General features: G+C 58.3%; 1 protein-coding gene across 7 annotated transcripts in view; it reads right to left on the bottom strand.

Moving 5' to 3' along the window:
- Positions 1-8,076: 8,076 nt before the first annotated feature.
- SLC8A2 (solute carrier family 8 member A2) overlaps positions 8,077-26,133 on the bottom strand; it is a 53,616-nt gene continuing 35,559 nt past the window's right edge. Inside the window, exons 2-7 of one of the 7 annotated variants that reach the window (XM_065420915.1) lie at positions 19,636-19,739; positions 18,579-18,596; positions 10,635-10,759; positions 9,631-9,730; positions 8,983-9,258; positions 8,077-8,453 (exon numbers count right to left, since the gene is read on the bottom strand). In XM_065420915.1, the coding sequence (XP_065276987.1) occupies positions 8,077-8,453; positions 8,983-9,258; positions 9,631-9,730; positions 10,635-10,759; positions 18,579-18,596; positions 19,636-19,739 (1,000 nt within the window). Of the gene's footprint in view, positions 8,454-8,982; positions 9,259-9,630; positions 9,731-10,634; positions 10,798-15,342; positions 15,379-18,578; positions 18,614-19,469; positions 19,479-19,626; positions 19,740-26,133 lie in introns of all 7 variants that reach the window. The other 6 variants (XM_065420921.1, XM_065420920.1, XM_065420916.1 and 3 more) reach the window with 6 other exon arrangements.

Raw genomic sequence — 26,133 nt, 5'->3', positions numbered from 1 at the left:
CCAGCTCTAACCACTAGCCCCCACTCCCCTCCCAGAGCCAGGCATAGAACCCAGGAGTCCTGGCACCCAGTCCCCCCTGCTCTAACCACTAGCCCCCACTCCCCTCCCAGAGCCAGGCATAGAACCCAGGAATCCTGGCTCCCAGCCCCCCTGCTCTAACCACTAGACCCAACTCCCCTCTCAGAGCCAGGGATGGAACCCAGGAGTCCTGGCTCCCAGCCCCCCTGCTCTAACCACTAGACCCCACTCCCCTCTCAGAGCCAGGGATGGAACCCAGGAGTCCTGGCTCCCAGCCCACCCCCTGCTCTAACCACTAGCCCCCCCTCCCCTCCCAGAGCTGGGATAGAACCCAGGAGTCCTGCCCCCTCCCCCTCTCTGGATATCCCGCCCCCTTAGCTGGGGTGGACGATGCCGATTGGCTGTTTTTAGGGCAGGGTCACTCTGAAACTGGGAACAAAGGTGGCGTGGGGGTTGTTTCGTCTGAGAGCCAAATTCCCCAGCGCGGTGGAGACGGGGCCTGGGGGCCAAAGAGGGCAGAACCCAGGGGGCACCTGGGCAGCGGCCCAGGGGAGGCTGACCCGAGCCGAGCCGGATTAACTAGCCATCCCCCCCGCCCGCCCGCCCTGTGTATCCACCCCAGACAGAGCGCGGCGCAGTTTAGAGGCCGGTGCCCCCAAGAACTGGGGTGTCCCCTATGGGCAGCCCCAAAAGCGGGAGGGTCCCGGGAGAGACAGGGCTCCCCGTTACTTCCTGCACCCCCGGGGAAACGGGAAGGAGACGGGCTAAGGGATGGGCAGCCTAGCCCAGGAGAGCAGGGGGGTGCGTGTGTGTTCAGAGGCCAGGCTGGCTGGTTCCGGGGGCGGACAGGCTCTGCGGAGCGGCAGGGGGGCTGGGGGGAGACACCTCAGCCAGCGGGATGGAGGGCAGCGAGGGGCAGGGGAGAAGGGAGGGGCTGAGAACCCAGGTGTCCCCTTAGAGCAGCAGGTGCTACCCGCCTACCCCCAGCTACGAGTGTGTGTGTGTGTGTGGGGGGGCTCCTCTGTGTGTGTGTGAGTGTGTGACACCCCTGCTGGAGGGGATGAGCCCTGCTGTGTGTGTGTGTGTTCCCCACGTGTCTCCGTCTCTGCCCATGTGTGACTGCGCCAGGTTTCCCCGGCCGATCCCCGGCGGGCCCCGCGTCCAGCCCCTATGGTGTGTGGCCAACCCCCACCCCCCCACCCCTGCGCGCCTGGCATTAGCAGCCAGCCCGGCGACACATCCACCGCCCGCTCCCGGCCTCGCCGCGGCCCCGCCGACCTGCCAGGAGCAGCCAGTGATGGATGGCTCGGCCAGGCCTCGGGGTCAGCAGGGGCCTGACCCCCCCTCCCACCCCCAGCACAGGGGTTTGCAGATGGAAAGACGTGCTGAGCTGTGGTGCAAATCGAACCCAGAGAGCGGGTGCTGGGGGAGGGGGGAGGGACAGCTGGAGAGGAAAAGAAAAATGAATCAATAAACTCCTGGGTTCTCTCCCCAGCTCTGGGAGGGGAGTGGGATCTAGTGGTGAGAGCAGGGGGGGCTGGGAGCCAGGACTCCTGGGTTCTTCCCCAGCTCTGGGAGGGGAGTGGGGTCTAGTGGTTAGAGCAGGGGGAGCTGGGAGCCAGGACTCCTGGGTTCTATCCCCAGCTCTGGGAGGGGAGTGGGGTCTAGTGGTTAGAGCAGGGGGCTGGGAGCCAGGACTCCTGGGTTCTATCCCCAGCTCTGGGAGGGGAGTGGGGTCTAGTGGTTAGAGAGGGGGGGCTGGGAGCCAGGACTCCTGGGTTCTTCCCCAGCTCTGGGAGGGGAGTGGGGTGTAGTGGTGAGAGCAGGGGGCTGGGAGCCAGGACTCCTGGGTTCTCTCCCCAGCTCTGGGAGGGGAGTGGGGTGTAGTGGTGAGAGCAGGGGGCTGGGAGCCAGGACTCCTGGGTTCTCTCCCGGGCTCGAGGGGAGTGGGGTCTAGTGGTGCAAGTCGGCGGTGCATTACCGACGGTAACGCATCTGGAGCTCTGCTGCTGAAAAGCTCGGTGTTAAATCATTCGGACTCAGTGTATTGCGGTAGCAACTCCCGCCCCCAGCCAGGGGGCCCCACGCAGGTGCTGCCCAGACCCGGCGTGCGGGAAGCAACGGGTGCGCTTCCCTAGAGTGGCCATGAATGCACTGGCCGTGTGTGTGCGCGCGTGCAAGGGGCTGGTGTGTGGGTGTGCGAGGGCCTAGCGCCTGCACCCACCCAGGCGCCGACTCCAGGGGGCAGTTGTGTCGGCTCCTCTCCCTGGCATTGCTGGGCGGGGCGAGCTGACCCGATTCAAGGGACGCCAGTTTGGGGCCAGCCCTTGCCCCCAGCAGGGCCCCTGGACCGCGGGAGTTGGCTCAGTGGGTCTGAGGGCCCCGGCCCGGCAGCTGCAATGACTGGCGCAAGGGGGCGGTCGCAAATCTACAGGGGAGTCGCTGCGGGACGACCACGGAGCTAGTGGAGAGCGACCCCCACTGAGCCCCCTGCCCCACAGCGCCCCCCACTGAGCCCCCTGCCCCACAGCGCCCCCCGCTGAGCCCCCTGCCCCACAGCACCCCCTAGTGCCACGCTGGGCACTGGGGTCAGGACTGACCGGGAGGGGAGAGCGTCCCCTGCTGAGCCCACACACTAGTCCTGGCTGCCCTCTCTTTGGGCTAGATTTGCCCCTGGCTATTTGGGCGGGTTGCCGCTGCCCAGGCAATAACCGCCCCCCCCCCCCCAGCGGCTCCACGGACTGGTCTCTATCCCGCTCCAGGCCCACGGGCACCAGGCGCCTCGCCGGCCCCACGGCTGGAGCAGCTGCGCCACCTTGTGGCAGGAAGGGGGAACTTCCTACGTGGGTAGCGCAAAAGAACCCCCGAGTTAGGGGCGGGTGGGACCCGGGGGCTGGCTTTGCAACTGTGGAGGAGGGGGTCCCCGCTTAACCCCCCCCCAACACAAAGGCCTAGAGCCGCAAAGGGAGTTGGGAGCCTCACACCCCTTGGGCCAAGTGTCTGGGAGCCAGGACTCCTGGGTTCTCTCCCAGCTCTGGGAGGGGAGTGGGGTCTAGTGGTTAGAGCAGGGGGGCTGGGCGCCAGGATTCCTGGGTTCCCTCCCTGGCTCTGTGAGGGGAGTGGGGTCTAGTGGTGGGGGCTGGGAGCCAGGACTCCTGGGTTCTCTCCCCAGCTCTGGGAGGGGAGTGGGGTCTAGTGGTTAGGGGGGGGGGCTGGGTGCCAGGATTCCTGGGTTCTCTCCCTGGCTCTGGGAGGGGAGCAGGGTCTAGTGGTGAGAGCAGCGCATCCCATAAACAACGCTACATCCAAACGCCTGAGACAATGCAGAACATGCAACATCTGGCCACAAGCTCCGGCCACCGCTCGGTTTTCGGTGGTGGAGCGTCCTCTAGCGGCCTCCCTTGGTAACGACACTCTGTGTACTTAGCCCCCAAAAGTCTGTACCTCTCCATGACTCACCCAGGACATGGGGCATTTGGCGGGGGGGGCGGCACCAGGGTCCATCGAACTGACCCAGGGTGGAAAGGCGGGGCAAAGAGAGTGTGTTAGCTGAATCCATTGACCTGATCGTGGGTGGCTGGAAGGGGCCAGGGCAACGGGGTTAGATGGGGGAGCCCCTGGTTGGGGGACAGCGGGGAACCCAGCCGAGCAAGAAAGCAATTGCCCCCGCCCCCGAAGTCAAAACACAAAGGTCTTGCATCTCTTTTTTTTCTTCTTCAAAATAAATGGATTCGGAAAGATAGCCGTCCGCCCCGGAGGGTGGCATGCACGTCCCCCCCGCGCTTACTCGGCCACAAAGAAGTTAACAGGCAATATTCAAAGGTTTATGGCGACTCGTACAGAAAGAGACCCAGCGTTTCAAAGGGAGACGGACGAAACTACCGACAGAGAAGAAAGAGACTAGAAAGACGGCGCGGGAGACGGCCTCTCTCCCTTGTCTGAAAAGTGTCGTTGTCCAAAAAAACCGGGACGCAGCAGTAAGAAATCCAGGTTAAAAACCCTGCCCTTTGTGTGGGGCCATATCTCCCCACGCAGCCCCAGCCACGTGGCTCCTGGAAGGGCCCACTGAGGGTGACCAGATGTCCCAATTTTATAGGGACAGTCCTGATATTTGGGGCTTTTTCTTATATAGGCTCCTATTACCCCCCACCCCCTGTCCTGATTTTTCACACTTGCTGTCTGGTCACCCTGGGCTGCCCACGCCTGGCCTGTGCAAAGGCAGCCAATGGAGAGGCGCTTAAAAAATCCGGGGCATTTGAAAAAAGATACACAGCAGGGCCTGGAAGGGAGTGTTCATGTTGGCGTCTGGCAGTGGCGCTGTGGGGGTTTCTCTGCAGCTAGAAGGGCTAGAAACTTTAAAAAAACATATTAAAGTCAAGAGTCTCGGCTAATTCCACCCAGCCCGGACCTGGGTGGAATTTCTAAACCTCAGCCCGCATTGTGAGAGTCGGGAACACTGGCTAACACCCAGCCACTCTGAAAAGGACCCGTATTTCCCCCCCACCCCCAGTGAATAAGGCTTGTTTGCTCCTGGACTTTGGGACTACTTCTCGGAAAGAATAAAACTTAATGCTCTAGCGAGGGGTCCCCCCCCCCCTTTGAAAGACGTGCACACCTAACGGGAAATGACCCAGTTGCACCACCCCAGCCAAAGCCCACCCCAGGCCCTAATTAGGGCTTAATTGTCACCCAAACCGTTCTTTAGAAAATTGGGTTTCCGACAGACTTGGCTGCATCCCGCCCAAAATGTCCATGTTTTGTTTTAACACCCCCAAAATGAACAATTTTCAACCCGAAATGAAAATATGTCCCGCCTGGCCTGCGGCCGCGGAGCTCCGTGGGAGCTGTAGTTTGGGAGCCTTCTGCTCCCATTTGCCTCTATGGGCAGCGCTCCCCGGCCGGACTTCACTTCCCATGTTGCACCGCGGCCAAGCAGGAAGGCTGTGGTGCTTCATGGGAGATGTAGTCCAATCAAGCAGCCCAATTAAGAGGGGGGCTGGGAGCTGAACTACCCCACCCATGAGGCGCTGCACTGGCATTTCAGACTTAAAATATTTCTGTTTGCAGCCAAAATATTATAGATTTAGGGTTTCTTTTCACCAAAAACTTGAAATTCAGCATGGAAAAAACCCCCATTTTTCAGACCCCCTGTAATTTTAATGTATGCATCGTCCACGCAGCCCCCACCAGCTGCTCCTCTGCCCCCTCCCGCTGGAAATTCTGGAGTGGCTCTTCCGCATCTGAGCTTTCTTTGCCTCCTGGCCGAGCGCCGACGTGCAGCCGGTGAGCAACGCAGACCTTCAGCTGCTTTACCTGAGCCATTGGCTTTACTGACGCTCCCTTGTACAAACAGCTGCTGTGTCCCACCCCAGAGGTGGCCGTCTCTCAGCGCCAGGCAAAAGATCCCTGGTATTAGAAATGATGTCACGCACCCCCATCCAGGGCCGGCTCCAGGCACTAGCTTAACAAGCAGGTGCTTGGGGCGGCCAAGGGAGAGGGGCGGCACCTGCGGCAATTCGGGGGCGGCAGGTCCCGCGCTCCCTCTAGGAGCGAAGGACCTGCCGCTGAACTCCCCCTTTGCAAACAGCTCTCATCAATGGCTTGACCCAGGTCTCGGGGGGGGGGGGGGCAAGGACAGATCACAGCGTCCCAGTGGGGCCAGGCCCCTGCGGTTCAGGGGTTAATGCAATTTGGGACTTTGATCACCCCTCAGCTCCACGTGGTGACTGACAAGCTACGTGGCTGGATCAGATGCCAGGTGCTGCAAGGGACGACCCCCCCCCCCCCCACACACACACCCCAGCACCACTGTGGGGCAGGTCGTGCCCTGCGCCATGGAATGATGACGCCCCCGTGGGCCAGGCCCTGCCCGGTGGAACGGGGTGTGTGAAGAGGCACTGGGAGAGGGGAATGGGGGGGGGGGGTTTGCTCTGTGTGTATTTCCACTTTGTGACTAGTCTGCATGTGTGTTGTATGTGTGTTCTGTGGTGTGTGGGTGCATCTGTAGCGTGGGTGCAAATGTGAACAGGTGTGTGTCTGTGTCTGTGTCTAGTGCATATGTGAATGTGTGTGCAGTGGGTGTGCGCGCACACATGCAGTGTGTGTACATGCATGCAGTGTGTGTCTGTAGCATGTGTGCAAATGTGAACAGGTGTGTGTAGTGAATGTGTGTGCAGTGTGTTAGCATGTGCCTACAGAGTGCATGTGCATGTTGTGTGTGTGCATGCACGTATGTGTGTGTGTGCAAATGTGAACGGGGTGTGTGCAGTGTATGTGTGAATGTTTGTGCAGTGTCTGCATGTGTGCCTGCAGAGTGCATGTGTGTATGTGTACACATGGAGTGTGTGGACACATGTGTGTGTGTCTGTAGTGTGTGTGCAAATGTGAATGGGGTGTGTGCAGTGTATGTGTGATTGTGTGTGCACATGTGCCTGCAGAATGTGTGTGCATGGTGTGTGTGTGTGTGTACACAAATGCAGTGTGTGTGCATGCAGTATGTGTGTGTGCAAATGTGAATGGAAGTCATGGGGTGTGTGCAGTGTATGTATGAACTGTTTGTGCAGTGTGTGCGCCTGTGCTTGCAGAGTGCGTTTTGTGTGTGTGTCTATGTGCAGCGTGTGCATGCATGTGTAAAGTGTGTCCATACAGTAGTGTGTGTGTGTGTGTGCACAGTATGTATACACGTGCAGTGTGTGCGCGTGTGCAGTATGTATGCATGTGCAGTGTATGTGTGTGTGTCTACGTGCAGTGTGTGTGCACTCAGTATGTATACATGTGTAGTGTGTATGTGTGCACAGTATGTATACATGTGCTGTGTGTGTGTGTGTGTGCACTCAGTATGTATGCACGCGTAGTGTGTTTGTGTGTCTACGTGCAGTGTATGTGTATGTGCGCAGTATGTATACACGTGCAGTGTGTGTGTATGCACGTGCAGTATGTGTGTGTCTACGTGCACTGTGTGTGCACACAGTGTGTGTGCACAGTGTGTGTGTGTGCGCAGTATGTATACACGTGCAGTGTGTGTGTCTACGTGCAGGGTGTGTGTGTGTGCACACAGTGTGTGTGTGTGTGTCTACGTGCAGGGGGTGTGTGTGTGCGTGTGCACACAGTGTGTGTGCGCAGTGTGTGTGTGTGTGTTTGTGCGCGCGCAGTATGTATACACATGTCCGCACCAGGGCATCACACCAGGCTGTGGACAAGGGGGCCCAGTGCCACCCCCTGTTCATGAGCGGGCAGCCGGAGGCGAGAGGCCGGCGGTGAAACCAATGAGGGTGCGGTGCGGGGGGGGCACACACCATCAGCCCAGCTGGCTGGCTCCCAGAGCCCCCCGCTGCGCGCGGCCCCCTGCAACAGGCTGACACGGGGGGGGGGGGCGCCCTTCTTCCGCCGCAGGTGGGATCCGGCTGCTGGTTCTTGCACCTCTCCAGAGCCGGGGGCGGGGTGGGGATCGAGTCACCCCCGTCCCCCAAATCACCCCTCCAGGCCCAGCTGCAGCTTGAGTCCCTGTGTCCGGCCGACGCCCCAGCCCACCCCCAGACCCTAGGAGAAGAGCACGATGCAGAACAAAACAAGTTAAATGAAAACACCATGGCGGGGATTGTAGCACTCCCCCCCCCAGCTTCCCCTTCTCCTAAACCTCGCTCCCCTCCAATCCCCCCAAACCTCACTGCCCTGCAATCCCCCCCAAACCTCACTCTCCTCCGATCCCCCCAAACCTCACCAGTCCCTAGGGGTCACGCTCACTTCCAAGCACCCCCTATAAGCTGGGGGGGGGGGGCTGTGCCAGATCCGATGTTCATGGGCATTGTTCATAGGGGGGAGGTGACATCAATGAGGTGCTAAAAATTAGGGGGGGCTCGTCCCCCCATATAATGGCTGCACCCATGACAGATTGGGGGGCCAACTCCTGGTTCCACGCAGACCCTACAAAAACAAACGAGGACACTCAAAGATCTGGGTGCTGGGATGGAGCAGGACCCCCCCCTTTCCCCCCCAGGCGGTGTCTCTGGGCAAAGGGGATGGTGGAGGGGGGGCAGCGTCCCCACCCCCGACACTAGCTCAGAAGCCCCGGATGTGGCAATAGGCCTCGAGGCTGGAGAAGAGGATGTAGAGGAACCAGAGGCCCAGGAAGAGGCCGGCGGTGAGGAGCTTGGCCGGCCGGGGGCCCCCCAGCTCGCCCCCGATGCTCGGCCGGCGGCGGTACATGAGCACGCTGATGCAGACGAAGGCGAAGATGGTGAAGAGGGTGACAGAGAAGGCCAGGGTGCCCGTCTGCACCTTGAAGTCCTGGCCCTGCGCGGCCCAGTAGATGGCGGCCACCGACCAGGCCACGCCCAGGCCCAGGAACACGTTCACCGCGTTGCTCCCCGTCACGTTGCCGATGGAGGCGTCGGCGCATTGGTCCTGCAGGGCGGCCACCTTGCTGGCAAAGGTGTCTGGGGGGGAGAGACGGGGCATCAGCTCGCAGCCACGGAGCCGCCCATGGGGCCCCCTGGCTGGGGACTGGCCGGTGGGGCTGACACCTTACACCCCAACATCCCTGCTAGCCCAGCCCTGCCCCCCACCCAGCTCTGCCGGTGCCCCTCATTCCCGACCCGCAGCCCCTGCTAGCCCAGCCCTGGGCTCCCCCACAGCCCTGCCAGTGCCCCTCACTCCCGACCCGCAGCCCCTGCTAGCCCAGCCCTGGGCTCCCCCCAGATCTGCCAGTGGCCCTCACTCCCGACCCGCAGCCCCCTGCTTGCCCAGCCCTGGGCTCCCCCCAGGTCTGCCAGTGGCCCTCACTCCCGACCCGCAGCCCCCTGCCAGCCCAGCCCTGCCCCCCCCCCAGCTCTGCCGCTGCCCCTCACTCCAGCGCCCCCTAGCGCCACACTGCATGGGGAAAGCGCCCCCCACAACCCCTGGCTTTCCCCTGGCACTGCCCAGCCCCAGCCCTGTGTCGCTCACGGGCCGTGCCAGGCTCCGTACCCGGGATGGAGGTGCCCAAGGCCACGAAGACCACGGCATTGACGGAGTCCTTGAGGCCCACAGTGCAGCCAAAGTGGGAGGCCAGGTCCCCGATGAGGGCGGTGAGGAGCCCAATCACCAGGATGGAGACGCTGAAGCAGGCCCAGCCGTTCCAGTACTCGGTGGGCGGCACGCAAGCGAACAACACCTTCCAGAATACCGTCAGGAAGTGCATGACGTAGTCAAAGCAGGACGGGAGCTTCTCCTCCCGCCCGTCCTCCTCCTCTTCCTCATCACCTGGCGGGGAACAGCAGCATGTCAGCCAGCGTGCCAGCCCCGCAGTGCTGAAATGCGGCCACTTCTGGGGTGGGGCGCGGGGCTGGGTATACATGGATCCCTCACCTGTCACTGAGATACAGCCCCTCTGGTGTGAGACCTCGTGGCTGGTTATCTAGGGTCCCTGGCCTGGCACTGAGATGCAGCCACTTCTGGGGTGGGGCATGGGGGCTGGTTATACAGGGACCCCTCGTCCAACGCTGGATGGAGCCACGTCTGGTGTGGGGCGCATGGGCTGGTTATACAGGGATCCCTCACCCAGCGCGGAGATGCAGCCACCTCTGGGGTGGAGCACGGGGGGCTGGTTATACCCAGGCCAGCCCCGGCACCCACCTGCGCTCACGGTGATGGCGTCCAGGAACTGCTCCCTCCAGGAGTGGGTGCCGATGACCAGGGCCAGGTTGGTTTTCTTGATCAGCTTGTCCACGGTGTTCTGTTGGGGACGGGGGAGGGGCTCAGTCAGTCTCCAGGTACCAAATCGAGGGGGAGGGCGGGACCGGCACGGTCCACTCCGTGTGCCCCTCCACGAGATGAGTTGGCCAGATCTCAGCTCCATTCCCAGGCTCGTGGGCGGAATGGGCCCTGGAGAGCGACCCCCCTGTCGCCCCCTAGCAGTGGGTCCCTGCGCTTGGGCACATTGGCGGGGTGGGGGGGGGAAACCACACAGGCCCCAAATTCCCACCTGGCTGCCTTAGGGGTTCGAAAGCGGGGTGGGTGTCGCTGTCCTGGGCTTGAGCATCGCAAAGGGACTCAGGGACAAACTAGCCCCGGGAGAAGCCACAGGGCTGGCACTGAAAGGGGGTCGTTCGGCTTAGTCCACCCCCCCTTCCACGGCCTCTCGGGGAGTGTGGTGGAGAAAGAAAGAAAGAAACCAACCTGCAGAGTCACCGCAGACGAGCCCAGCTGCCCCCCACGCCCTGCTGTTATCCCATATTGGGGGGGTCAGTTCTACCTGCCCCCGGAGGACGATAGTCGCCCCCCCCCGGCTTTGCTGCTGCCCCACGGGTGGGTGGGAAGGCCGATACACCCTACGTCTGCTCCCCGCCGCCTCCTTGATGGGCGCTGTCGGTCAGGCGCTGCGCCGGGGGGATGGAGCGTGAGCCGCTTGAAACGAAGGTCTCGGGAAGGAAGTGTGGCCTAGGCGGTGGATCACTGGGGGCTGGAGGCCCTTTCTCTGCTCTAACCACTAGCCCGGTGGTTCTCAACCCGGGGTACGCGCACCACTACTGGGTTCATCAACCCATCTCGAGCCCCTCCATCCCCTCCCAGAGCTGCTCCCGGCTCCTCTGGGCCCCCTGCGGCCTCGCAAGCCCGGCGGAGGAGAGCAGCCTCATTGCCTTAAAGTCGTACGACTCCTCGATGATGACTTCCAGCCGGCAGTTCTCCCCCAGGATCGGCTTGCCCATCTCGGCGATCCTCCAGGCTTCCTCTTCCTCTGCCGAGAGCTTCTTGTCCCCGTCGGCTGGACAGGAGACAACCCGTGAGCCTCCCAGCCGCCGCCTCGGTTTCCCCTCAGGGACATCGCTGGACCCCCTCCCCCCAGCATCTGAGTGCCCCCCACCCCCTGTAACATGTTTATCCTCCCCACACCCAGGGCGGCAGGGCAGTGCTGTTGTAGTACAGATGGGGAAACTGAGGCCCAGAGAGGAAATTGCCAGGCCAGCACCGGTGTGAGCGGACCAGCCCCTGGTCTCGCCTGGGACGGGCTAGATGCGGAAGGCGATGCAGTCCATCGCCCAGGGACGTCCCCTCCCGCGGGCGGGGCTCCGCCCCAAAGCCGATATCCCCACTGCGATTGGTCGGCTTTGGGTCCGACGGCCCGACGGGGAAGCTGGAGACAGACTGGAGACAAGGCGTCGGTTTGTAACAGGGCAGGGAACAACTCACCCGGGGTGGCAGAGGGTTCTCCATCATGGGCATGTGTAAATCGAGACTGGCTGTTTTCTAGAGGCTCGGCTCTAGTTCAAACAGAGATTGGTCTGGGCAGGTCTCTGGCCTGGGCTCTACAGGGGATCAGATTGGGTGATCACAGAGGGCCCATCTGGCTTCAGAATCTGTGAATCTATGGGTCACATCCCGAGTGATCAGGATGATGCTACTGTCAGCCAGTGGCCATAATACTCATCCATCCATCCATCCATCCCCATACGGACCCATCCATCCATCCATCCATCCCCATACGGACTCATCCATCCATCCATCCATCCATCCAGACCCATCCATCCATCCATCCCATACGGACCCATCCATCCATCCATCCATCCATCCCCATACGGACCCATCCATCCATCCATCCATCCATCCATCCATCCATCCATCCATCCATCCATCCATCCATCCATCCATCCTCTGTCCCCATACACTCCATCCATCCATCCATCCATCCTCTGTTCCCATCCATCCATGCTCTGTCCCCATCCATCCATCCATCCATCCATCCCCATACAGACCCATCCATCCATCCCCATACGGACCCATCCATCCATCCATCCATCCCCATACGGACCTATCCATCCATCCATCCCCATATGGATCCATCCATCCATCTCCATACAGACCCATCCATCCATCCATCAATCCATCCCCATATGGACCCATCCATCCATCCATCCATCCATCCATCCATCCATCCATCCATCCCCATACGGACCCATCCATCCATCTCCATACAGACCCATCCATCCATCCCCATATGGACCCATCCATCCATCCATCTCCATACGGACCCATCCATCCATCCCCATATGGACCCATCCATCCATCCATCCCCATACGGACCCATCCATCCATCCCCATACAGACCCATCCATCCATCCATCTCCATACGGACCCATCCATCCATCCATCCATCCATCCATCCCCATACAGACCTATCCATCCCCATACGGACCCATCCATCCATCCATCCATCCCCATACGGACCTATCCATCCATCCATCCATCCATCCATCCATCCCCATATGGACCCATCCATCCATCCATCCATCCATCCATCCATCCCCATACGGACCCATCCATCCATCTCCATACAGACCCATCCATCCATCCCCATATGGACCCATCCATCCATCCATCCATCTCCATACGGACCCATCCATCCATCCCCATATGGACCCATCCATCCATCCATCCCCATACGGACCCATCCATCCATCCCCATACAGACCCATCCATCCATCCATCTCCATACGGACCCATCCATCCATCCATCCATCCATCCATCCCCATACAGACCTATCCATCCCCATACGGACCCATCCATCCATCCCCATACGGACCCATCCATCCATCCATCCATCCATCCCCATACGGACCCATCCATCCATCCATCCATCCATCCATCCATCCATCCCCATATGGACCCATCCATCCATCCATCCATCCATCTCCATACGGACCCATCCATCCATCCATCCCCATACAGACCCATCATCTATCTATCTATCCCTATACACTCCCTCTCTCTCTCTCTCTCTCTCTCTCTCTCTCTCTCTAGCCCCCCAGAAGCCCCGGGACGCCAGGAGCCCGGCATTCCTCCCCATCAGCCGCTCACCGAAGAGAAGCTGAAGGCGCAGTTGCAATTCCAGGCAGGGGGGCTGAACCAACGTTTATAGTGGGGGGGGGGAGCTGAGAGCCACTGAACCTCACTGCAAACCCTGCACATAATGGAAACCAGCACCCCTGGTCCCAGCTAACCCCCCCATCTCCAGCCTGGGACGTTCTCTGCCCACATGCCCACCTCACCCTGCGCTGAGCGAGACCCCGTGACATCTCACTCATCAGACACTCGGTGGGGGCAGGTTTTCCTTCCAGCACTTGGCATCGCCATAGCAACTGCCATGGCGGTCCCGGCGGGGTTTGCAGGTGTTAGCTGAGCATCACAACCTCAGTGTCAGGGAGGTCGGCGCCACCAGCCAGCAGGGGGAAAGCTCGGGCACAGGCAAGTGAGTGGATGGCAGCGGCAGCACATGGAACAGAACCCAGGAGTCCTGGCTCCCAGCCCCCCCGCTCTAACCACTATACCCCACTCCCCTCCCAGAGCTGGGAAGAGAACCCAGGAGTCCTGGCTCCCAGCCCCCCTGCTCTAACCACTAGATCCCGCTCCCCTCCCAGAGCTGGGCATAGAACCCAGGAGTCCTGGCTCCCAGCCCCCCTGCTCTAACCACTAGCCCCCACTCCCCTCCCAGAGCTGGGAAGAGAACCCAGGAGTCCTGGCTCCCAGCCCCCCTGCTCTAACCAGAATCCAGCACTTGCTCCCTTAAGGGATACGTCACGGTTCTGGAAATTTTGTTCCAAAATTATTCCTATATCAAATCCTTTCAAAGGGCAGAGCGAACATTTAGTACTTCTAAAACCACTTGAAAGGTTTCAAATATTTTATGCCCCTAATACTTGGCTGTAGCCTGTTTCTTGAGCTGCCCGGGGACCGCTCCACAAACATCTGCTTTGTAATTTACTTTTCATTTAACTTGGCATGTATAAAACTTGTGAGTGTGTATTTCGTGCTTCTACGTGGAGGTTTACAGCTGTGTGTGTGTGTTTACATGTGTGTGCATGAGTCCATGCATGTTAGGGTGGACAGGTGTGTGCAAGAACTGGTGTACGCATGATTTGTGTTGGCACATGTGTACATATGTTTGCATATGTGGGCATCTGTGTTTATGTGTCGTGGCCAGCACGTGTGGGCACGTACATATAGTCATATGTTATGTGTTGGGGGTAGCCGCTGTAAGAAGCTATTCAGTGAGGACCCTAAAACAGCAGCCTCCACTCAAAACATGGGCAGATGTCCCTATCGAAAACGCAGACCCATGCAAGGCGTATGTGGGCAGAGAGGACGCTGTTTTATGAAGGTTTGTGCGCGTAAGTGACAGAGAGGCTGGAAGACCAGAGACACGGAGAGAGAGAGAAGGAAGCAGGATTGGTAGGATGGCCCTGAGAAAAAGCGGAGAGGATTTTGGGGCAGCGTGCTGCCTGGAAAGGGGCTTGGAACTGCGAGCAAAGTGGCTGTCTCCTGTTATTTGATTCCCTCCCGCGTTTCAAGGGAACAGGAGTCTATACCTTCCTTGTAATTAAACAGGATTGCATCAAAGAAATACCTGATTCTAGCCTCAAGTTCTCCTCTTCCCAGATATAACCCCCCAGGGCCCCAAGTTTTGGTTACCCAACCGGGTCAAAGAAATGTGTGCTTTGCATGTGTGTTCTGCCTACGTTTGTAGGTGTGTTCTGCAGAGCAGTGCATGTGTGGGTGGGTGCACACCTGCACCTTTGCTGTAGCGCGGGGACAACCCATCTTGACGCTTCCCAGGAAGGAAATTAACCTCCAGCCACGTGTGCCATTCGCCGCGGGAGTTAGATAACGACCATCTGGTTCCATCTCTAAGTGTGTGTGTCCCCTCCCAGTAGCCATCTAAGGAGGATGTTGTCGAGGACACTTCAGAGGGCTGGAGCCCTGCCCCGCTGGGCTGCCGGGTCTTCCTTTCCTGCTTCAGCTTTGGTGCAATTTCAAAAGGATTCAGGCCGCCACTGAACCTGCGTTTTCCTCGGGTGACTCAGCCTCCAGCGCTTGCAAATAGTTTCCTAACCCAGAGAGCTGGGGTTGGAGACCAAGGTGAAGTGACCCAATCAGCGATCCCAGATCTCCAGCTGGTGAAAATCAGCCGGGATCTATTGGAGGCCATGAGGCCAGCTCCCCAGCTGGGGTGAACTGGCTTGTCTAATGCCACGTTTCTTGCTCGGGTATCGTCCCGTTTCCATGACAGCGACATCTTTGCTGTATATCGTCGGTTGTCCTCCTCTTTGCCATCTTCCGCCAGGTGGCAGCCACACAAGGGCTTGTCCAGGGACGTGGGATTTTTGACATCTGTCCAACATGCCCAAACCACTTCAGTCCCCTTGCTGGAATCATTGTCTCTACATCAGCGCCGGTCACTTGACCCCACCAGGAGCTCTTTGCAAGCCTCGCGGAGCGGCTGCCGTAAACGGCTCGCCGGGGGTTTCTGGCATTTGCCAAGTTTCAGAAGCAGGTAACACCGTGGGGTTCACAACAGCATTGCACGACTTTCCACAAGCACCTCAGAACTGCCGTGCTGGGTCCGTTCTCCCAAGTACCCAGCCTCCGACGGTGGCCCGTACCAGAGCTACGCACGTCTCCACGACAGACACACAATCCACACTTACTCAGCCCCACAATCCACACACCCAGGCCCACAACACACACACACATCACCATGATCCTCACACTCCCACGCTCCCTCCCGCACACGCACACACCCCCCCTCAATCGCTCTCAGTCCCAGCTTGTCCCCCATCCCCAGCCCCTGGTTTCCTGCCTGCAAAGCTCTCTGCACTATTCGAGGTCTCCTGGGCAGCCCTCTCCCAGCCCGGCCCCCTCTTCCTTTGCTACCAAGCCCGGCCCAGCCACACCGACAGCCACCAGCTGATCCCCGCAGGACGGAGCATTTTATCTGCCCGGGGGGCGCCTGCAGGCGGCCAGCCAAACACACAGCCCATGGACACCCCCTGTTGGCAACTATAAGACGAGGCCAGAGTACATTTTTAGGGTGGGTAGGGAATGGTCCATCCAAACTTTCTTCCCTGGAGGAAAACCGGCTTTTCGACAAAGCAAATTGTCCGAAGGAAAGCCCATGATATCGCCTGTTTTTTCCATCAGAAAAACAAATGCTTTAAAATGGAACATTTTCCGCTGAAAATGGGATATTGTGCGGTTTGGTGCCCACTTTTTTGGGGGGTGGGGCGGGAATTTTGGTCAAAACGTTTGGCTTAGCCGATGTGCAGGCCGACTCCCGCCCCCCTGCAAGGGTCCCCCACTGCACATGCCCACACCGGGGTAGCCACGTCCACGCTGGCACTGCCATTATCTGGGTTTGGTGCTAGGGACGTATCCCAGGGTTCTGAGGGCCTGGAGCTGCTCTGGGCATTGCTTTGCAGTGTATCATGGGCAAACTTTTCTGTCCTCCCCAGACCCCTTTACTGAAGTATTCGGGGCCCGCCCTACACGTAGCAGTAGCTGGCTTCCAGCTGTGCACAGGTCTCACTTCTGTCTGTGCCCGCTGGCGCCAAGCCATGGAGAACGTGTGGTAAGCCTCAGAACACATGGCAAGCCATGGAGAACACATGTTAAGTTATGGAGAACAGGTGATAAGCCATGGAGAACACACGTGGTAAGCCATGGAGAACATGTGGTGAGCCTGGAAACATGTGTTAAGCCATGGAGAACACACGTGGTAAGCCATGGAGGACACACGTTAAGCCATGGAGGACACATATGAAACCTGCATTATAGACATTCCCCACCCCACCCCCCGAGTCATCCCCATCTTGTTTCTACAAGGCCTGAATATACAGAGACAATTAAACCTCGTTATGATGCCAATCCATTTTTCATAATAATGAACGGGTCATATCATGGCCTCGGAGTGACGGGGGCCATGCTTTGTATTACGGTTCCATTCATCAATGGCTTACAAAGAGTTAACGACCGATCAACAGCTGTTACCAGAACGGCCCAGACATGAGCCGTGCATGTTACAGGCAGCACGTCGGAAGAAGGTGTCATAAGTTATTACCGGCAATCTGTTGTGCTGCTGTTTATTAAAGTGCCACTTGCCACTGGCTGGAAGTTGAAGCTGGAAACATTTCTGACTGGAATTAAGGTGCACATTTTTAACAATGAGGGTAATTAACCAGTGGGAAAACGTATCCGGGGGTCTGGTGGATTCTCCATCACTGGCCATTTTGAAATCAAGATGTTTCTAAAACATTTCTGCTCTAGTCCAAACAGCAACTAATCCGGGAAGGTCTCTGGCTTGCCTTCCGGAGGAGATTGGACTAGAAGTCGAAACGCCCTTCACAAATTAGGGAATTGGTCAGAAATCAACAAGAGGAAATTCAATAAGGACAAGGGCAAATTCCCTCACTTGGGGGAGGGAAAAATCAAATGCAGAACCACAAAATGGGGAAGGATTGGCTGGGGGGGTCGTATGACTGAACAGGAGACGGGGGGCGGAGTGGATCACAAATTGAATACAAGTCAACAATGCGATGGAGTTGTGAAAAAGGTGCGTGTCGTTCTGGGGTGTGTGAACAGGAGTGTTGTATGTAAGACATGGGAGGTAACTGTCCCTCTCTGCTCGGAACTGGGGAGCCTCAGAGGAGCCCTGTCTCCCCCCCCCCCGCCCCGTGCATGGGGCTGGCCCATACCCTGCCCCCCCCCAGCCCCCCACGCATGAGGCTGACCTGAGTCAGTGGCCAGAGCCCTGCATCCCCCCAGGTGCAGGGCTCTCGTCCAAGCCCGGCCTGCTCCCTCCATGGGGCTGGAGTTGCTCACCCCTCCTTGCCCCGCTAGGGGTGCCCGCCCCACGTTTTTGCACAAGTGGGCGTTTGTCCTGTTGGCTCCTGCCAACTACATGCCCACTTTTGCCAAAAAAAAAAAGTCAGGGTGGCCAGGACAGGGCTTAAAAAAGGGGCCTGGCTTGGCCAAAACGGGACGTCTGGTCACCCTTGTGAATGCTGGGTGCCATTCTGGGGACCGTGATTTAGGAAAGATGGGGGCAAATTGGAGAGAGTCCAGAGGACAGCAACCAAATGAAAGCCTGACCTAGGAGGGGAGGTTAAAACAACTGGGCACGTCTAGTCTGGAGAACAGACGACTGGAGGGGCAGGGTGGGAGATATGTTTTAAAGAGGACAGTGATCCGTTGGTCTCACGTCTGCTAGAGGTAGGACAGGAAGTAATGGGCGCGAACCGCAGCAAGGGAGATTTAGGTGAGATATTAGGAAAAGCGCTAAGCTCTGGGACAGGCGTCCAAGGGGGGCTGTGGGATCCCGGTCACGGGAGGTTTTGAAGAACAGGTTGGACAGACCCGTCAGGGACGGTCTAGGTTGGCTTGGTCCTGTCTCAGTGCAGCGGACTGGATTTAATGACCAGTCAAGGTCCCTTCCCGCCCGACAGCTCCATGAGTCTATGGTGAGAAATGATCCCATCTGGCCTTGGAGCCTATGGCGCTACCCATCTCTTCATTACGTATTTACCCTTCCTAAGCTGCTGGGCGTGGAACCTTAATAGAAAGCGGGAGCCTCTCTCTCCGGCACTTCCCACTCCCGGCGTGAGTTCTGCTCTTCCGATGGGCGGCCGACACGGCTTGGGAGTCCCCCCGCGCCCCGGCCCCCTGGAGACCCCCGCACTGGGGAGGCTGGGGGATAGATGGGCGAGGGAGGGCAGAATGGAGGAGAGGACGAGGTGAGGAGAAAGGGTCTTACCTTGAGTTAGCAAGAGAGCTGCAGAGAGAGAGAGGGAGAAAGAACATGCCATGAGCCCGACCAGCGGATCAGCGCCGCGCAGAGGGGAACCAGAGGGAAGATCCCGGTTGAAGGCAGGAGGCCGGGCTCAGAAGTGGGGTGAGTGGGGCAATCACCCATAAGCTGGGCTTTTCCCAGCTGGGCTCCTGCCCGCAAGGAACCGGGCTGACAAACTCGTTCCGCTGAACGGGCAGCAGGTTGTAATACGAGTTAGTCACAACTGGCACAGCGACCAGAGACGCATCCCCACCCACTGAGCCTCTGATCTCTCCAGTCCGGTTTCTCTAGCCCTGTCCTCTCTCCTATGCTGGGGCCGGAGCAGCTGGCTCTGATCAACTGGATTCATAATACACATGCATCCAAACCCCTGGGCAAGGCCTCCGGCCAGGCAGGATGCAAGCGAGGGTTGTTCTCCAAGCAGAATTTCTCACGTTGCCCCTTCAAGAAATCTGGGGCGTTTGACGTCTCCTGCTGCTCCCCGGCTCAGCCTGCCCTGCACAATGTCCTGAAATCACCACCGCCACCCACAACTGGCAGCAGGACCCAGGAGTCCTGACTCACGCTCGCCCCGATCGAACCCTTAGGCCCCATTCCCCTCCCAAGAGCCATGAATACACAGAACCCAGGAGTCCCAACTCCCGGCCCTGCCCCCCATCCTGCTCTAACCACTAGACCCCACTCCCCTCCCAGAGCCAGGGATATAACCCAGGAGTCCTGGCTCCCAGCTCCTGCCTTTCTAACCACTAGACCCCACTCCCCTCCCAGAGCTGGGATATAACCCAGGAGTCCTGACTCCCAGCCCCCTCCCCTGCTCTAACCACTAGACCCCACTCCCCCCACCAAATCTGGAACCCAGGAGTCCTGACTGCGATTGCCCTCACAATGGGACATGCCGCCTCGCTTCACAGAGGGACAGGGAGCTGGTGGAAAACTGGCCCACCCCGGCTTTAGACCAGGTGAGCGGAGAAGCAGGGGTCCCCGACTCCAGCCTGGCGATGGAAGTAGGTGCCCCCCTTACCCGAGATGCCCCGTTTCAGCCAGCGCGGCTGCCCCAGCTCGATGAAGAAGTTGTCCTTCTTCTCATACTCTTCATCGTCCACAATCTTCACCTGCAGGCTTTTCCTGCCGAGACAGAGAGAACCAGAGAGCGGTGTCAGCAGAACCGGCGTCCTGGGCTGCAGGCAGGGGAGAGACAGGTATGGGGGGGGGGGGGGGGAAATCGCCACCTCTCTGGGGCCACTGTAGCCCAGATGGCTAGTTTGCTTTATTCTGTTCACTGCTGCTGTAGCCCAAGGGGCCAGCTTGCCTTTATTATATTGACTGCTTTGCGTTCTAGTCAGCAGCAATGAAAGAAACCTACAGGCCTGTATCTTGTAAGACATCAGCTTCCGCAAGTCAGCATAAGGCTTAAGACCTATGAACTTTTCACAGATAAACGACCCAATGGAAAAACCCCAAGCATTTGGGGAGCTGAAAATAGAGTTTTTAAGGGGAAGTTCTGATCACAGGTAAATAATTCAACCACAGAAGTGTCCTGGCAACCAGCTGACATACGTAACAGGTCCGTGAGACACATTTAAGGCTAGCCTGCTTGCTTGCCTATATATCTCGTTTCTTATTTTCTTGTAAGTTTGATGATTTGTTTGACTATAACAGGTTTATATTAGGGTATATTTTGGCTGTAACTCAAGGGATCTGCAGGCCACATTCTGTATGGTGAACTAAGGCAAAGTGAGCAGACGGACGTCTGGGACCTTTCACCTCGATAGATGGAGCTAAAGCATAAGGTCCATGTATGACTGCGACCTTTACCATAGAGGATGCGTTAAAGCAGGTTGGCACAGGGGCTTTCCTAGGTTCAGACCCTTTAAACTTACCAGTTGCCCCACAACTTGGAACTTGGAAAGAACCACTTAGGATCGAAATAACCAATGTGATACCTAACCACAAAAGGGCCATGGTAATGAATGGACGTATATAATAAGTTGAGATCATTGCTATACCAACCTATAGGAAAAAGACACCCCAACATTAGTGACGTGAAGAAATACAAATAAGAGAAGGGAAAAATCGCCCACTGAATATGCATTGAACATAACAGCGCCAGCGTCACATATTACAAAGGGGCATCGCAGCCTAGGGGCGGTAGGAGAGAGAGCTGCAGTCGTTGGGAGGTGCCAGGATGACGGGCACTGGTGATGAGGAGGAAGGTGATGGTGATGAGGAAGACGATGGCTGACATTTCAGGAGATGGGGTGAGGAGATGGATGTGCAGATGGACATTCCGTCGTATCTCCATCTGCCTGAGTTGGGGTCTTTGACACTGCGCTGAATGTATTAATAAACTATATTTGTGAATATAAAAGAGTTCCTAGCGTGGGAGTGTTGCATCTGTGCACGTCGGGGTTACCGTCTGTATAATAATTTTAATAACACTGGGCCTGATCTTGGGCCAAGAACCTGCCAACCCTCAAAGTGATAACTGGGGATTCTTAAGTAATCAATATAATTAATACAGACTCTAAGATCAGGTTACGCCGTTGTGGTTGGTCAGCACTGCTCAGGATGGGCCCAGACTAAGGACTGGTCGAAGGTGGGATACTTCAATGGAGCAAGATGGTTATTGTTATTTAATCAGTGGTTCTCAAACTCTGGGTCAAGGCCCCATAGTGGGTCACAACCCCATTTTAATGGGACACCAGGGCTGGCGTTAGACTTGCTGGGGCCCGGGGCTGAAGCCAGTGCCTGAGCCCCATCACCCGGGGCTAAAGGCGACGCCCGAGGAACTGCTGCCCAGACCCTGACCGAGATCAGGGCCCCATCGGGCCAGGCGCTGCCCAGACCCCGACCGAGATCAGGGCCCCATCGGGCCAGGCGCTGCCCAGACCCCGACCGAGATCAGGGCCCCGTCAGGCCGGGCGCTGCCCAGACCCTGACCGAGATCAGGGCCCTGCTGTGCCGGGCGCTGCCCAGACCCCGACCGAGATCAGGGCCCTGCTGTGCCGGGCGCTGCCCAGACCCCGACCGAGATCAGGGCCCTGCTGTGCCGGGCGCTGCCCAGACCCCGACCGAGATCAGGGCCCTGCTGTGCCGGGCGCTGCCCAGACCCCGACCGAGATCAGGGCCCTGCTGTGCCGGGTGCTGCACAGACCCCGACCAAGATCAGGGCCCTGTCACGTCGGGCGCTGCACAAAGCCAGCGCTGGGCATGCGGAATCTCCAGACAACGAATGGGCCGGGGGCGGGAGACAGACCCCTGGACGCCTAGGAGAAGCCGGCCTGCTTGGCGGGGAGCTGCTGAAGCTAGGCAATAGCAGATGCCGAGGGGAGGGGTTTGTCCTACGCCCCCGCCCCGCGAGCGGAGTTCAGGACCATGCTTCTGTCCTGGGGAAGGGGGCAGTGGTGCACCACCACCACCTACTGCGGGGAATCAGAACTTCTCAGCCGCGTGTCAGGTCCCTACACCACCAGGGCGATTCTCCTTTAGCTCCAGGCCCAGGGTCTGCTGGAGCAGGACGGCCGGGAGTTCGGCCTTCTACCCTCCCTCTTGAAAGCCACACGAGCGAGCTCGGCCGAGCGATTCTCCAGGGCACATTGGGGCTGGGGTGGTACCAGTTTCCCAAAGCATTGAACGTTGCTTCCCCAGTATGGTTCCCTAGCAACCAGAAGCAGGAGTGGCCATGGAAACGGATAGCATCTCCCCCCACCCCTCCCCGGTCTGGTGCAAAGCGGGTACCTTAGCGGCTATGGGTCTGAGGCTGGGGGTCTGGCCACGCTTTCCCCACACACGCTCCCCTCCCTTGTGCTCCGCGAGCTACACAGCAGGGGGGTTGCAATCAATCAGCCCCTGATCTTGGGGGAATCCGGGCTGGGGGCCCTCCCGGTGTGAGAACTGCCAATTGTCTCGTCTGGTGCTACTCACCGCCCGCCCCGCCCGGGAAGCCAATTTGATTAAGGGAAGGCTCATCTGCAGGCAGAACAATCTCCAGGCAAACCGGAGGAGGGAGATAATTTGCCGATGAATAATTTAATCTGCGGCTCTGAGATGAGAGTTTTCGGTTTATGTTTTTTCCTCCCCAGAAGCCAAAGGTGGGGGGGGGGGATCTCCCTTTGCAAACCTCTTTCTTGGCCTTTTCCGAACTCTGTAAGCACAGCGAGGCAACCCGGGGGGAAATCAGCGGCGGGGATCGGTGCTAAGCGGGTGAGGGGGGGTGTTCTTTCCGGGAGAGAGGGAAGGAGAAAGACAATAAAACAAGGAGAGAAGAAAATAGACCTTTGAACCCTCTGAGTTCCTCCGCGGATTCTGATCCCCAGCCCCCAAGCCTCTGCGCCTGGCTCCCCATCACACTCAGACCCCTCCATGCAACTCTGCGGGGGAAGGAGCCGCTGCCAATCTCCCCCCACCTATGCAGAGAGCCTCTGGTGTGAGGGCTCTGCTCCCGGCCAGAGCACACTGCACTGTGGCTATTCTCTGCCCCTCAGGGCCCATATGGGGGAATGGAGCATGAGGTAGAGCAGCCTTGGGGCTGCTCTAATTGACACTGCGGGGGAGGGGAGAGGCAGGGTGCTGTCAGAGCAATAGAGGCTTTAAGCTCCCACCCACCCTGTCTCTGCCCCAAGCACAGGACCAGAGAATCAGGTCCTCTATTGCTACCTTGTCTCTGTCGTCCATTCTTTAAAGCAAGACCCCTTGCAGCTCCCCCTCCACACATGTATCCCTGTTGAACCAGCCTCCGGAAGCACCGTATCCCTGGCCCCCTGCTGAGCCCCCACCCCCTGCAGCCCAGCGCCCCTAGAACCAACAGCAATTAAATGTTGTGCCCCAAGACAGAAAGACAACTCTATGGCTTGCCTTCCCACTTCAGGGCTAAGGTGCAGGAGCCGGTGACAGCCTCGTTGTGAAGGCACTGGGCGTGGACTCAGGAGATCTAGATTTGGTTCTCACCTGGGCGATCTTGCACAAGTTGCTTTGTGCCTCGGTTTCCCCATCTGTAAAATGGGAAGAATGATCCTTCCTATTTAGAGTGGAAGCTCTGCGGGGCAGGGACTGTTTCTGTGTCTGTGCAGCGCCTGGCACAATGGGGGCCCTGATCTCAGTTGGGGTCTGCGCAGTGCCTGGCACGATGGGGCTCTGATCTTGGTTGGGGTCTGGGCAGCGCCCGGCGCGACGGGGCCCTGATCTCGGTCGGGGTCTGGGCAGTGCCCGGCGTGACAGGGCCCTGATCTCAGTTGGGTTTGTCTACGTGGGCAAATTGACCAGAATGGCTATTTTGCAATATCTCCCCATTTGGACTCTCTATTCAGACACAAAACAGAGTAATTAATCTGGAACAAAATCACTTTTATTCCGCAGAGAATGTCCACATGGGGGGGTTATTCCAGAATAGGTATATTATCCTGGACTAGCCATACTAGTCCTTTCCCCGACTCCCTCTAGCCTTTAGTGATTGGATCAAGCTAGGGCAGCAAACAGGAGAACATTCCTTTCCTCCCCCTCCTCCTGCATCTACTCTCCGTTCATCTCAGCCTCTCTCACAGCCCATCCATTTCCCGCAGATCCATCTCCCATCCTATATCACCCCCCAACCCCTCTGACTCATTTTCATGTCTATGTTCTCTCTGCGGCTCGACAGAGTAGCTGCCTTTTGTGGTAATTATTCATTGCCTTCCACCCACTGTTTGTTATTAAAAAAAAAAAATCCGAAACATCTTCATATTCCTGAGTCATGAGAAACTGCCTCTTCTCCCAAGTGCCTGGCATTCAAGGAGCAAATCGACAAGGATTAGAGGCTGTGTGGTCTAGTAGGAAGGCCAATGGGCTCGGGGGCCAGGACGCCTGGGTTTGATCCCTAATCCGTGATTTTCCCCACTCTGTGCTTCAGTTTCCCCAGCTTTGGATTTGTCAGACCGTGAGCTCAGAGCACCAATGCACCCTTGGCCAGTGTCCCATCTGCAGCCTTCCGGGAAAGGGTTAAAAATAAAACAGAATACACTGGAGACGTTTTCTTTCCTTCCTGACCCCCGCTGGAGACCAGCTGCAGCCCTGAAGCATGAGATTTGGGGAACATAAAACATGGAGAGGAAGGGATGCTCATGTGCCGATTTCGCACCTGAGAACGCTCCAACTCATTCCAGCAGTGGCAGAGCCTTGCAGCTCCGGCGGGCTGGATCGCACCACTCCCGCGGCATCCCTTGGGGAGTGAGAACCCCTTCTCACTCCTTCGCCTCGTGATGCCATTGTGTGTTTGGAGGCGGATCCACGAAGCCACTTGAGAAGGAAAGCGCCGATATTTTTCTCTGGCTGCACACCCACGCTGCTGCAGCAGCCTTCGCGGCCCAGGCATCATAAACTCCAGCGGGGAGGCAATCATAATCCAGTTTCCCACACGTGACATTTAAAGAGGTGCCAGAGGAAGCAACCAGGGGGGTGCTGGAGGAAAGAGCTAGGCCCGGGCTGGGGGGAACTTCACGGGATTCTCGACTGAGCCTGCTGGATGCTGAACAGACCCCGTGGTTCTCTCTAGCTCCTCGACGGCATCACATGGGGGGCAGAGAACAGCCACAGCTCAGTGCACCCCAGCCACGCCCCCGATGCACCCTCTACGCCAGGGACTGTGAGCCCGCTGGGCACAGGGCCCCTTGAGCAGCTCCACACTGGCCTCGGAGGCTCCCTGCATGGAGGGGGGCAGGAATCTCGGGGTCCTTTCCATCCACCTTAAGGCCCCATTTCGCTATTGGAGCGGGACTGAGAGCCGGGCTCAGGGTGGGGCCGGGCTTCTCCAGCAAAGGAACTGGCACGTTTGGGTTGGCTCTCGTGACGGGCGCCCGGGGGGCACTGCTGGGTTCCCAGTGCCCACACGGGTACCAGGCCCAGCCACACGCACCCGGCTGCCGCAGCGGCATCTACAAGCCAGAGCACGGGGAGCGCCCCTTGAGAGCGCCCAGCCGGCTGAAATACGGCTCCTACCCTGCAGCTCACGTCTGAAAAGCCCTGGAATAACTCCCCCGCTCCCGTTCAGCCTTTGTGTTGGCCAAGGCCGGCGCCATTTCGGCACACAAAAGCCTCTCGGGCAGTGGAAAGCTCGTGTGAATAAGCATCTGCCGAAGCTTTAGATTCACCTTCTTTCAAAAGCAGGCAGCCCCGCCGAAGCAGCAGCCCCATTACTACAAACTCAACTGCCAAGAGTCTCCTTCACCTCCCGCCCAGTTGCAAAGTGTATCACGTCCCTTTCTAGTGGCTGGTCCATGTAGAGAACAGCCTACTACCGCTGGCGGTTAATGGAGTCGCTCCTTTGGCTCACAGGGGTCGCTGTCTGGACTAGAGGTCAGAGACTGAAACCTGGGTCCCAGCCCGTGATGGAGAGCACGTGTGCAGCTTTGCAAGCAGCGGGCATGCCCCACTCCAGACGTGGCTGCATTTCAGTGGCAGGTCTAGGCTTAACCACTGGATCATCCCGGCTCTCTTAAAATCCTTCGCGGCAACTGGCCGGTGTTGCCAGCTCATGTGATTTCATTGC

The sequence above is a fragment of the Emys orbicularis genome, chromosome 21 (assembly GCF_028017835.1).
Source record: "Emys orbicularis isolate rEmyOrb1 chromosome 21, rEmyOrb1.hap1, whole genome shotgun sequence".
NCBI classification, from domain to species: domain Eukaryota; kingdom Metazoa; phylum Chordata; order Testudines; family Emydidae; genus Emys; species Emys orbicularis.
The sequence above is the reverse complement of the archived record's forward strand: the minus strand, read 5'-3'. Positions and strand labels throughout refer to the sequence as shown.